General features: G+C 43.2%; 1 protein-coding gene across 1 annotated transcript in view; it reads left to right on the forward strand.

Moving 5' to 3' along the window:
- Nucleotides 1–694: 694 nt before the first annotated feature.
- The window catches only part of SLC26A5 (solute carrier family 26 member 5), a 47489-nt gene continuing 35082 nt past the window's right edge, over nucleotides 695–13101 (forward strand). Inside the window, exons 1-3 of the mRNA XM_058190568.1 lie at nucleotides 695–792; nucleotides 11479–11791; nucleotides 11929–12068. Of these exons, the coding sequence (XP_058046551.1) occupies nucleotides 11637–11791; nucleotides 11929–12068 (295 nt within the window). The 5' untranslated portion in view covers nucleotides 695–792; nucleotides 11479–11636. The remainder of the gene's footprint in view (nucleotides 793–11478; nucleotides 11792–11928; nucleotides 12069–13101) is intronic.

The raw sequence follows: 13101 nt of genomic DNA on the forward strand, positions 1-13101 counted from the left end.
GAGTTTAACTCACAGAATCATCTATTGCAACGTCCTTCCTGTCGAAGACTACTTCAGCTTCAATCATAACGATACAAGAGCAAACAATAGATTTAAGCTTAATGTTAACCGCTCCAATCTTGATTGCAGAAAATATGACTTCAGTAACAAGAGTTATTAATGCTTGGAATAAACTACCTGACTCTGGGGTCTCTTCCCAAAATCCCCAAAGCTTTAACCAAAAACTGTCTACTATTGACCTCACCCCATTCCTAAGAGGTCTGTAAGTGGAGTGGATAAGAGCACAAACTGTCCTACTGTTGCTTCAATCATGCTTATACTTATGTATGGTGTTATGACAAATAAAATCAATAAAAATTGATTTGTGTCAATCTGGAACAGCCCTTTGCTTCTACCAAATATTGCCCCCTCCCCTTTAGAAGCCCTAAAAAACCCTCAAAGACTCCAAATACACCCCCTATTTTTTTTTTCCAGCAAAGCGTTGGAAACAGAAAAATGGGGTGTGTGCGTGTATTTAAAAATGCAAAATCTTGCTTCTACTGCGGCCCCTCCCTCATCCCGGGGCGAACTACCACTCCCGGCAGCCTTTGCTCCGGGGTTTGCGCGGCCCCGCCCACCACGCCTACCAGGCACCCCCCCTTTCGGGCAGGCGGAGCGGTGGGCGGAGTCTCCCGGCGGAGTGGGCGGGGCCGAGAATTTCCCCGGGGATCTGGGGACAAGGAAAAAAAAGCAGGCGAGCTGCAGCGGCGGCGGCTGGTTTGGCGGCTTCCAGGCCGAGCGGAGGCGGCGCAGGTGAGCAAACGCGTGGCCGGCCGGGCTTGGAGCGTGCGGGGCAAGGCAGGGGCAGGGCAAGGCAAGCCGGCCGCTTCCTCTGCCTCGGCTGGGATGCGGGGACGGCTTTGCGGGGCGGTGGGGACGGTAGAAGAAGCAAGGTCGAGCTGGCTTCATCCTTGCCTAGCAAAGGGCCGGGGGGCGGGGGGGGGAGCGCTCGGCTTCCTTCCTCCCCTTGCAACGAGAAGCCCCCCAAATTGCAAAAAAAAAAAAAAAAAAAAGCAAGAAAATTGCCAAAAAAAAAATTGCAAGAAAATTGCAAAAAAAAAATTGCAAGAAAATTGCAAAAAAAATTGCAAGAAAATTGCAAAAAATTGCTAATAATAATAATAATAAAAAAAATCAGGAGCACCGGTTTTGCACGGGACTTTTCCTCCCGGCGTGGTTCAGACGAGCATCCGTGGGGGGGGGGGTTTCCTTTTTTTGGGCCGGGGCCGCGATCCCCTTGAAATTTAAGGGTCATTTTACCCCACTATAGTCCTAGGTTTGTGGGGGTTGGGGTTGGAGAGAAGGACCTTTCCAAGAACGTGATTGCAAAACGAGGGGGAACCCGGTCTTGTGAACGCCTCTGCTTGGAGATGCGTGTTGGAGGATTGGTGTGAAAGGGGCGTACTGACCGATGGAAGGAGATCACACACACACACACACCCGGCTTGGTTGGAGGGCAGCTGCAAAGGGAAGAATTTCAGCCTTACTTTAAATTTTAGGATGCCCGGGTGCCCCGTTAAAACAGGTTCAGACGTTGAAGGGAAAACACTTATTAACTCAGTTCACGTTTGAGCCCCTTGGCTCATTCAGCGGGAGATGTGGGGGTTTTTGAAGGTTGGTTCTCCCCAAATCTAACTAATCTTAGGGAGGAAAAAAAAAGAAAGATATTTTGCTATTTTAATACAGGAAGTTGTTTTCTTCTTCTTTCCTTAAAAGATGGGTGGTGGACAAAAATTACTCTTTTTTTTTTTTGTACCAAAGTTCTTTTTCAGTTTTATGAACTTTCAGCGACAGGTTTCAATTATGAAACAAAATTATGACTTTTACGAAGAGTTGTACGGGAAATTCGCCGCCTTCCCATGCCTTCTTACCTTGTGAGATGGATTAGCTTTTAGAGTTTAGCAATCTCGGTTTTTGAAAGGGGTTTCCCCCCCCCCCAAGCCCGGATTTGGGTCTTGGTTAATTGGTTAGCCTGTTTTATTTTGACCCCCCCCCTTTTTTTTTTTTTTTAAAGTTTTTTCTTTCAGTTGGATCGCTGGATTTTTCTATAAGTTCTGCCGGTCACCTGATTTCCCGCCATCTCTTCCCTTTAACTGTTTTTATAGCTACTTCTTAATTTTTTTTTCTTTTCCTTTGTTCCTTTCTTGCATCACTCATTTGCTTAATCATGGTTTTATCAGTAGGATATATTTTACATTCTGTACCCAAATGAATTGTACGCGGAGGAGAATCGGATGACTAAAGGTATTTTAGCTACACAGGGAAAGGTTGCGATTAAACGGTTGCTTGTTGTTAAAGAACCACACCAGAAGTCATTGTGTTAGTTTATGGCCACAATTAAGCTGGGCTCCTATGACACACAATCACAAATAAATCCAGCATAGTTTATCTTGGTGAGTTGCATATCCTTCTATTCCACAGTTCAGTGTACAGGTTGCCCTCGACTTAACAACAGTTTGTTTAGTGACCGTTTGAAGTTACATCACTGAGAAAACTCACTCGTGACCGTTTTTCACACAAGCGTTGTAGCATCCCCATGGTCGTGTGATCAAAATTCGGACGCTTGGCAACTGACTCATACTTACCATGGTTGCAGTGTCCCGGGTCGTGTGATCCTCTTTTACGACCTTCTGACAAGCAAAGGTCAGTGGAGAAACCAGATTCACTTAACAACCATGTGACTAATTTAACACGTGCAGTGAGTCAAGTATCAAAGGGATGCGGTGGCTTAGTGGCTAAGATGCTGAGCTTGTCGATCAAAAGGTTGGCAGTTCAGCGGTTTGAATCCTTAACGAGCGTAACGGGGTGAGCTCCTGTTACTTGTCCCAGCTTCTGCCAACCTAGCAGTTCGAAAGTATGTAAAAAATGCAAGAAAAATAGGGACCACCTTTGGTGGGAAAGTAACAGTGTTCTGTGTGCTTTTGGCATTGAGTCATGCCGGCCACATGACCACGGAGACGTCTTCGAACAGCGCTGGCTCTTCGGCTTTGAAACGGAGATGAGCACCGCCACCTAGAGTCAGGAACGACTAGCACGTATGTGTGAGGGGAACCTTTACCTTTAGCTTACCATAATTTCAGCAAATGGTATATTTTCCCCCCAAGTTTATTTTTTATTCTTTTTACAAACATACAAATGCTTGAACAGTGTGGCACCTGAGTGTCATACATTTTAATACAAATAAAATAATATTCATCATATTTACTACCTTTGAAAATCTTAGTAATAATACATATATTTATGTTAAGTTATAATCTTTCATTATTTAGTTATTCAATATTTCAATATGTTAATTTTTATGCCAATCACCATATTCTGAGTGTCTTTCCTTTTAATCCAAATAAACGTTGATTTTACAAGTAGTCTTCAACATACAGGTAGTCTTCGACAGTTCATTTAGTGACCTTTCAAAGTTACAACAGCTCTGGAAAAAAGTGACTTATGACCGTTGTAGCAACTCCATGATCAAAATTCGGACACTTGGCAACGGGTTCATATTTATGACGGTCGCAATGTCCCAGAGGTCGTGTGATCCTCTTTTGCGACCTTCTGACAAGCAAAGTCAATGGGGAAGCCAGATTCACTTAACAACGGTGTTACTGACTTAACCACTGCAGCGATTTGCTTAACAACGGTGGCAAAAAAAGGCCGCAAAACGGGACAAAACTCACTTAACCAATGTCTCACTTAGTAACCGAAATTTTGGGCTCAATTTTGGAATATTGTATTGTGTAAACTCAGAAATGTGGGATACTTAGGAAAATCTGTCGCGCATTTAGGTATAAATTAAACGTGTCCCTCCATACAGTGAATAAAATCTCGGGTGAATTAACAAGCAGGAATCCCAAATTGATTTGTTTCTCCTGATTTCTTAAATCCCATCATTGCCTCCACAACACAGCGGATGGTTTGTAAATCTTTCTTTTACTTCTTTTATTTTATTTTTCTTCTACTTATCAACTTTTCTTAGCAATGTTGCTTCTTGTTTTGTTGTTGTTGTTGTTATTTCCTTCTATGTATGAAGTTCTTCGGATACTTTTATTGTACCGACAGTCCTCATCTTAAAAACCGCAAGACGGGACCTTGAATTTTCATTGCTGAGCAAGGTTAAGTGACTTTGGGTCTGGTTTTGCCACCTTTTTTTTTAAAAGCCGTGGGTTGTTAAGTGAACCGTGCAGTCCTTAAGCAGATCCAGCTTCCCCCATTGGCTTTGGTTGTTGGAAGCTGCTGGCAAGATCACAAATGACAATTGCACAGCCCTGGCACACTGCACCCATTGTAAATACATGCGGATTGCCAAGTTCCTGAATTTTGATCCCGTGACCCTGGGCGTGCTGTAACAGTTATAAGTGCAACAACAAGTCATAAGTCATTTTTTTTCCAGTGTGGTTGTACTATGGCTGGCTGGGGAATTCTGGGAGTTGAAGTCCACAGGTCTTAAAGTTGCCAAATTTGGACATCCCTGTTGTAGATTGAGATCCTCAGTAGCCACTTCGTTTTGTCATTTTGATTATTTTCTTAATGATTGCTTTCAATTTGCCACTGCGAGCTGGACAGCCATGCAAGCTGAAAATGTATGTATGTATGTATGTATGGACACGGTGGCTCAGGGGCTAGGACATTGAGCTTGTCGATCGAAAGGTTGGCAGCTCAGCGGTTCGAATCCCTAGTGCTGCCGTATAACGGGGTGAGCTCCATTACTTGTCCCAGCTTCTGCCAACCTAGCAGTTTCGAAAGCATGTAAAAATGCAAGTAGAAAAAATAGGGACCACCTTTGGTGGGAAGGGAACAGCGTTTCGTGCGTCTTTGGCATTGAGTCATGCCGGCCACATGACCACGGAGATGTCTTCGGACAGCACTGGCTCTTCGGCTTTGAAACGGAGATGAGCACCGCCCCCTAGAGTCGGCAACGACTAGCACATATGTGCGAGGGGAACCTTTACCTTTACCTTTATATATGTATATGTTGGAAAGGAAATAAAAAAGTAATCAGTTGAAAAGAACATAAAAGGTACGTTCAAAGCAGTTTGGACTAATGGTGACGGCAACAGAGTAGAAAATGGGAGGACATGAGTTCTAGTACCGCCTCCGCCATGAAAGACAGCTGGGTGACTTTTGACCAATCACCAGGAGACTGAGTTCTAGTCCCGCCTTAGCCGTGAAAGCCGGCTGGGTGACTTCGGACCAATCACCAGGAGACTATGAGTTCTAGTCCCGCCTTCACCAAGAAAGACAGATGGGTGATTTTGGACCAATCACCAAGAGACTATGAGTTAGCTGAAAGCTAGCTGATTGTGCCAGTCATCCTTTCTCAGCCCAACCCACCTCACAGGGTGGTTGTTGTGGGGAAAATAGGAAGACAAAGGTGTGTCAGCTAAGATCGTAGCCTTATTTGTAAAAATAATACAGAATACAAACAAATAAGCAACTATTTCAAATTTGAACAGATCTGCCCAGGTAGACATCTACTTGTGCACCCAAAATGTTCAGATATAAACATGAAAACATGCTTAGAGCAGGAAATCTTTGCTGGATTTTTTACATGGAATCAGAATTGATTTCGTAAGAATTGAATTACAGTGAGCAGATTCCAGCTAAATAAAACCTCTACAGAATAATAACCACACGGCTATAAAACCTTACAGAGAACTGCGCTTCCGGAAACGCATCCTTTCAGAATTTATCTTTCGACTTGTTAAAGGAAACTTGATGTGCCGCAATATTTGAATCCTATTTCATTTTTTAGAAGCAGAGACAGGTTATCTGAGAACGCAGTGGTTCTCCGGTAAGCCGAGTTCCATATATTGGCTTAACTGAGATGTGAATTTCCATCTAAATGTGGTTAATAGCTCAGGAGAGGACACCAAGTACAGGAGAAGGAAATTACAGGTAGACCTTGACTTGGAACTGTTTGTTTAATGACTGAAATCACAACAGTGTTGGGAAAAAAAATAACTTAAACCAATCTTTGCACTTACGACTGTCTTGGTGGTCATGTGAGTGTGATATGGATGTCACACATTTCCAACAGTCTTAGTGTTCCACCATCAAGTGATCATCATTCGTGCCATTCCCAGCCAGCCTCTGACAAGCAGACTCAATGGGGAAGCCAGCAGAGAAAGTTGCGCATCAAATCAGTTTAACACAATAACAAGAGTTGGAAGGGACCTTGCGGATCATCTAGTCCAACCCGCTGCTCATGGCAGGAGACCTGTACTAGGGATTCGAACCACCGAACTGCCATCCTTTCTCATCGACAAGATCAGTGTCTTATCCACCGAGCCACCTAGTCAGGCTACATACAGTTTCCTCCTTAATAACTGTCACAACAAAATTCAGTACCGTCATATGTTGCTTCATTTAATGACCGTGCCCCTTAATGATGATTTTTTTTCCTATTGTGGTAGTGAGTTGGGGACTACCCTGTAAATAAATATAAATGAAATTAACATTTGCAAATTACTAGAAGGAAGGAGAAATTTACTGACTGTGAGAACAATTAATCAATGGAATAACTTGCCTTCAGAGGTTGTAGGTGCTCCATCACTAGAGGTTTTCAAAAAATAGAGTGGACAGCCATTTGACCAGGCTGATATAAGGTCCCCTGCCTTGAGAAGAGGGTTGGACTAGACCTACAAGGTCTCTTGCAGCCCTATGATTCTTTTGTGACCAAGGCCTAAGTAGTGATTACTAAACACAATTCAGTCCTCAACAAACTTATTTTATTAAACATTAATTAATTCATTCATTATCAGCTTAGTCCAAAACTTCGGCCTTATCACCAACCTTTGATGTCTTTGGCAACCTGCCAAAGGCTTTTCTTGGCAAAACCCCCACAAAGTTCAAGAGACCAGAAGCATGGAAATCAATGTTGCTTTTCTACAAAGAACCCAACGGCTCGTTGCTGGTCTTTTAAGCCTTATGGGAGTGGCCGATCATCTCCTGGCCTTCCTCCCAAGTTGTCCTTTTTGCTTCAGCTGCTCTTGCCTTCTGGCAGCTCTTCGCATGCATGCACTAGGAACAGGCTCCTCCTGTTCCTCTGCCTCTCTGCTGTCCGTCTCTGGAGGCTCCGGAGTCCACGCACCGCTCCCAGATGGCCCTGGCCCCATGTCTGCCTCCGATGCAGAGCCCTCGTCCGGGCGTTCCCCTGACTCCAGGACTGGCCCATAGTCCTCCCCAGCCTTCTCACTGTCCAACTCCATTGCCAGGTCCGCCGGCTGCTGGAGGACCACAACAGATTCTATGTTCTGCATAAATGGAACAATCCTATTGATACCAGCAGTATTTTGTTATTGTTCAGCTGCTAAGTTGTGTCCGGCTGTTTGTGACTCCATTTCCAGGTCCCTCTGTCTTCTACGGTCTCCTGGAGTTTGCCCACATTCATGTCCATTGCGTCAATGACCTTATCTAACCATCTCATCTTATGCCATCCCCTTCTCCTTTGTCCTTCCATCTTTCCCAACATCAGGGTCTTCTCCAAGGAGTCCTCTCTTCTCATTTGGTGGCCAAAGTCTTTGAAGCTTCAGTTTCTGTCCTTCCAAAGAACAGTCAGGGTTGATTTCCTTCAGGATTGACTGATTGGTTCTCCTTGTCATCCAAGGAACCCTCAAGAGTCTTCTCCAACACCACAGTTACGATCAGTACAAATAATTATAACAGGGTGTCTTAGGTCTTTCTCTTGTCCCTGTTGAGACGGATGCCCTAATTAAATCATTAGCCTCGAGCCAAGCTTCAAAAGAAATCCAGTTATTTATTAGGAGCTTCATGTCAACACATTCCCAAGTGAAGCCAGCTCTGACCCTACGTAATTTACGCTCCAGTTATGACCCTGTTTCCCCCTAGGGCGTGCCATCAATCACATTCGCCAATGGAGCAATTTCACACTTCCCCTCGGCTGCTGTAGGTAACCCTGGGATATAGCCTTGAGAGAGAGAAGCGTGGAATATGCATCTGTCTTTGGCTGCTGTGCCATTTCGCCTGTTTCCCATACTCCCGTGGCCTGTGGCAACTCACGAGCAGGCCAGGAATGCTTTGTGAAATGACACATACCTATCTTTTGCACACCTGACATAAAGTGGAATTTCAGAAATGTACTCTGGATCACTTTCCCCAAATCTGGTGCCTTTTGAGTATGTCGGACTTAAACTTGTTTGATCTTGCAAACAGTTTAGCTCTTGGCCCATCGAGCTGGGGCTAATGGAAGTGAAGTCCAGGTTAGGTGGGGAATAACTTCTCTTTTTTCAATATTAACCGCTGCAAGCTACAATTTCTCTAAAGATGACCCATTTTCATCCAGAGAAAACCTGGCGGCCTAAGCCACAGAAATATTGGTTCTTCTCTTGCCTTCTCTTGTTGTTGGCAACTCCTAGGTAACCCAACCTCAATCCCACCTTTGAACGTACGTTGGCTTTGGGGTGATAAGGACTTCATTTAAAAGTTCTCCTGTTTTATAGAAGCTGCCAAATGAAACGGGTTGGTCAAGCCATCGGCCTTAAAAAAAAAAAAAAGTTTTGATAAGGCCCAAAGAAAATTTTACACGACCTAAGGAACATTTTGATACGGCCTTCAATGTTTCTAGAAACAACGTGGGAGGGTGGTGGTGAAAAAAACTGGTGGAGAAATTAAATTACATTTTCCTAGAGGAAAACAGACTGGCCTGTTTCAGGAAGAACCAAAGTCACCGGTTATCTAAATGAATCATGGAACATTTGGGTGGATTGTAGAATATTCAGTGTTTAATCAACTGGCTGCATAAGACGCATGTGATTCAAAACAAAACAAAAAAGGATATTGGTGACCTTTTCTTCGTTGTTTGCCCAGAATAAACATCCCATCCTATTGATAATATACTGGGACTCCCAGGGACAAACGTTTAATGAAAATAAATTTTTATAAATGATCTATTCTTCAACGCACCAGAAGGCAGGAACAAGAAGTAACGGATGGAAGCTTATCAAGGGAGAAATTTCCTGATAAGGAGAACAATTAACCAGTGGAACGGCTTGTCTTCAGAAGTGGTGGGTGCTCCATCATTGGACTGCTTTTTTCAAAAGGCAACTTCACTTTCTTTGTATTTACAGATTAACAGAGTTGGAAGGGACCTTGCAGGTCATTTAGTCCAACCCCCCACCCAAGCAGGAGATCCTACACCATTTCTGACAGATGGCAGTCCAGTCACTTCTTGAAAGCTTCCAGTGATGAAGCTCCCACAACTTCTGAAGGCAACTTCTGTTCCATGGGTTGATTGCTGTCACTGCCTGAAAAATTCTCCTTCTTTCCAGGTTGAATCTCTCCTTGACCAGTTTCCATCCATTATTCCTTGTCTGGCCTTCGGGTGCTTTGGGAAATAGCTTGACCCCCTTCCTCCTCTCTGTGGCAGCCCCTCAAATATTGGAAGACTGCTATCATGTCTCCCCTGGTCCTTCTCTTCACTAGACTAGCCAGGCCCAGTTCCTGCAACCATTCTTCATATGTTTTAGTCTCCAGTCCCCTAATCATCTTGGTTATTCTTCTCTGGACTCTTTTTAGAGTCTTCACATCTTTTTATAGTGTGGTGCTCAAAACTGGATGCAGTACTCTAGGTGTGGTCTTAGTAAGAACTTATAGAGTAGTTTTAGTACCTCACTTGATCTTGATTATATCCCTCTGTTAATGCAGTTTAGGATTGCATTGGCTTTTTTGGCTGCCATCACACACTGTTGGCTCATATTTAATTGGTTGTCCACTAAGACTCCAAGTTCCCTCTCACAATTACTGCTATTAAGCCTGGTTTCACCTCGTTGAAGACATTTTGCTTCTCCAAGATCTGATGAAGAAGCTTCATCAGCTCCTACTTCTCGTTTCTAAACAACCGATGAAGCTTCTTGGATGAGAAGCAAAATGTCTTCTAGGAAAAACAAAGTTCACTTGCCTTTTGAAAAAAGTCTGTTATGGTCCGCCGGTGGCCTGCGGAGCTGGCAGCAGATTCGGACAGTGAGGAGGTTGGGGAGGAACATGGGTCAGTCCTGGAGTCTGGGGAAGGTTCGGATGAGGGCTCTGTGTTGGAGGCAGAGAGGGGGCCAGGGCCATCTAGGAGTTATGTGCTGACTGGTGCCTTCAGAGTCTTGACGTCAGCGAGGCAGAGGAATGGGGAGCCTGTTCCCAGCGCGAGCATGCGCAGAGCTGCCAGAAGGCAAGAAAAGTTAAGACAAAATGGGCGACTCGCGAGTAAGGCTTGGAGATGATTGGCCTCTCCCATAAGACATAAAGAAGGAGCAAAGGCACGTGAGCCTTTGCAGGAAGCACCTTTGTTCGTTCTGGTCGGTTTAAATTCTGAAGCTCCATTTTGACTCTGCTCTGTGTGGCCTTGCAAAGCTATTTGCCAATTAGGTCTTTGGCAGCGTGTCAAGGGAGATAAAGGTGGGTGCTTATCAGCCTTATCCCGAAGGACTTCTGTCGAGCTCTTTACCAACTCTTTGTGACTCATTACGGGCTGTGAATGAACAATAATTCACAGCCGTTGAAATAAAAAGAGGGTTTTGGGGACTAATTGTGTTCTTTTTACTATCCCACGAAGCCTAAGTCAGAACAGCATCTTTGGGAAAACCATGACCTGGATGACTGAGAATCTGCTTCATTGGAGGTTTTTGAGACAGGACAGCTATTTGATATTCAAAAGCAATCTTGTTGTATTCTCTGTTTGAAATGCTAGTGCTGAACCTGAGCAGGACACAACTCTGATATTCCTTTTTTTTTTTTTGTAGAGTCTATTTGTCGCCCATTTGCTGGTCGATAGAAGCAGTAAATCCTTTAAAAGCTTACTTCGATTGGATGGGATTAAGAGCCTTTATCTGACGGATAAGGAAGACATAAAGAAAGGCAATTTAGCTCTGTTTATGTTGCCATTCTTTGTGTGTTTCTGCGAAGCCCTGAGCAACTTTTTTGGTGTCAGTTCAGGTTTTCCTTTTGGCACGCAGAAAAACTTGAAATTCAGAGCTTTGCAGGGAGTCCTCGATTTACGACCACAGTGGAGCTCAAAACGTCTGTTGCTAAGTGAGGCCGTTGTTAAGTAGATTTTTGCTTCGTTTCACAACCTTTCTGTCCACCGTTGTTTGTTCAATGAATCCCTGCCGTTGTTAACTTAGCAACACGGTTGTAAAGTGGCTTCCCCATTGACTTTGCTTGTCAGGAGATCGTGGGACATTGCAGCCGTCGTAAATATGAGTCGGCGGCCAACCGTCTGGATTTTGATCACGTGGCCGTAAGGATCATAAACGTGAAAAATGGTCCTAAGTCACTTTTTTCAGTGCCGTCGTAAGTTCGAACGGTCCTTAAACGAACTGTTGTAAATCAAGGACTACCTGTACTTTTGACTCAAGTAAATCTACACTAAGAAAAAAAAAGTGTTCGGAGGAAGAATGATTCGCTAATTTACTTATTCTTGCTCTTTCTTTCTTTCAGTACTTTTCCTTGAGAGAAACGTGGCCGAAGGCTGGATTGTGAAGGTGGTTTTCCTCAGATAGAAAGAAACACTTCGCGCTAATCTTTTTATAAAAACGTCCTTTGGTAGCAGCCTGAAGGAACGTCTCTCCTGCCTTCCCGTTTATCGAACATGTACTATGGAACATGCTGGAGAATATGAAACGCGGCCCGCGACATCACACATGTACCATGTGGAGAGACCAGTATATTGCCAGAGGTTGCTTCATGAGCAGCTGAATACGAAGGACAAAACAACTCAGCCTCTTCGTCAGAAGATAGCACATGCTCTCCGGTAAGACACGAAATCTCCTTGGTTTCATTAAATTAACGAGCCGGCCATCCTTCGGATCCCGTTCAGGTAGTCCTCGAGTTATGACAAGTCGTTTAGTGACCATTTGTTTGTTTGTTTTTTGTTTTGGATTCTTTCAGCTGTTCTTCCAAGAAAGCCAAATCGGTTCTTTATAGCTTTTTCCCGATTTTAACCTGGCTTCCTCAATACCCCGTGAGAGAATATTTGATGGGAGACATCATCTCGGGGATCAGTACGGGAGTCATGCAGCTGCCTCAAGGTTAGTAGATTTTTTTTATATAATTTTTAAAAAAAATTTTAGACAGACATACAAGGGCCTCTGGTGGCTCAGACTGGTAAGGCAGTCTGTTATTAACAGCAGCTGCTTGCAATTACTGCAGGTTCAAGTCCCACCAGGCCCAAGGTTGACTCAGCCTTCCATCCTTTATAAGGTAGGTAAAATGAGGACCCAGATTGTTGGGGGGGGCAATAAGTTGACTTTGTATATAATATACAAATGGATGAAGACTATTGCTTGACATGGTGTAAGCCGCCCTGAGTCTTCGGAGAAGGGCGGGATATAAATGCAAAAAAAATAAAATAAAATAAATACATAAAAACATGTTCAATACAAATACAAACAGTGTGTCGGTTGGCTGATTACAAATCTTTTGTGCAATTTCACCATATTCATAATGTATAATTTATCAATTTTACATTTTACCAATCTAATATATATCCAAGTATTTTGGTTAATTAATCATTTATTTGACTATAAGTGTTTCTTCCCTCATTTCATATAAAATGTTCTAAATTTTATATTAGTTATATTGCATCATTCATTTCATCATCTTGAATCAATATGTATTTTGGCAATTCTTACATTATAGAAACTTCATTAACGTATTTTTTTATCTAACCTTTGATAAAATAAGTCCCATATCTTATTGTTTATCTTCCTGTTCTCTAATTTCAAATGTCAATTTACTCATTTCAGTACACTCCATTATTTTCTTAATAACTTCATCTTGCGTTGGTATTTTCTCATTTTTCCAGTTTTTAGCAAACACAGTCCTAGCCGCTGTTACTAAATTCACAATCAAATATCTCAATTCACTATTATAAGTTTCGGGTATGATCCCCAGTAGAAAAACCTCTGGTTTCAAGTCTATGTGTAGGTTAGTAGAATTTTTAACTTTAAAAAACAAAACCTTCCACACCCTAAATGATACTTGTGTGTGTGTGTGTGAGAGAGAGAGAGAGAGAGAGAGAGAGAGAGACTTGCTGCAGATATTCTTTCATAATATGCCAGG

Source organism: Ahaetulla prasina, chromosome 7 (assembly GCF_028640845.1).
Source record: "Ahaetulla prasina isolate Xishuangbanna chromosome 7, ASM2864084v1, whole genome shotgun sequence".
NCBI classification, from domain to species: Eukaryota; Metazoa; Chordata; class Lepidosauria; order Squamata; family Colubridae; genus Ahaetulla; species Ahaetulla prasina.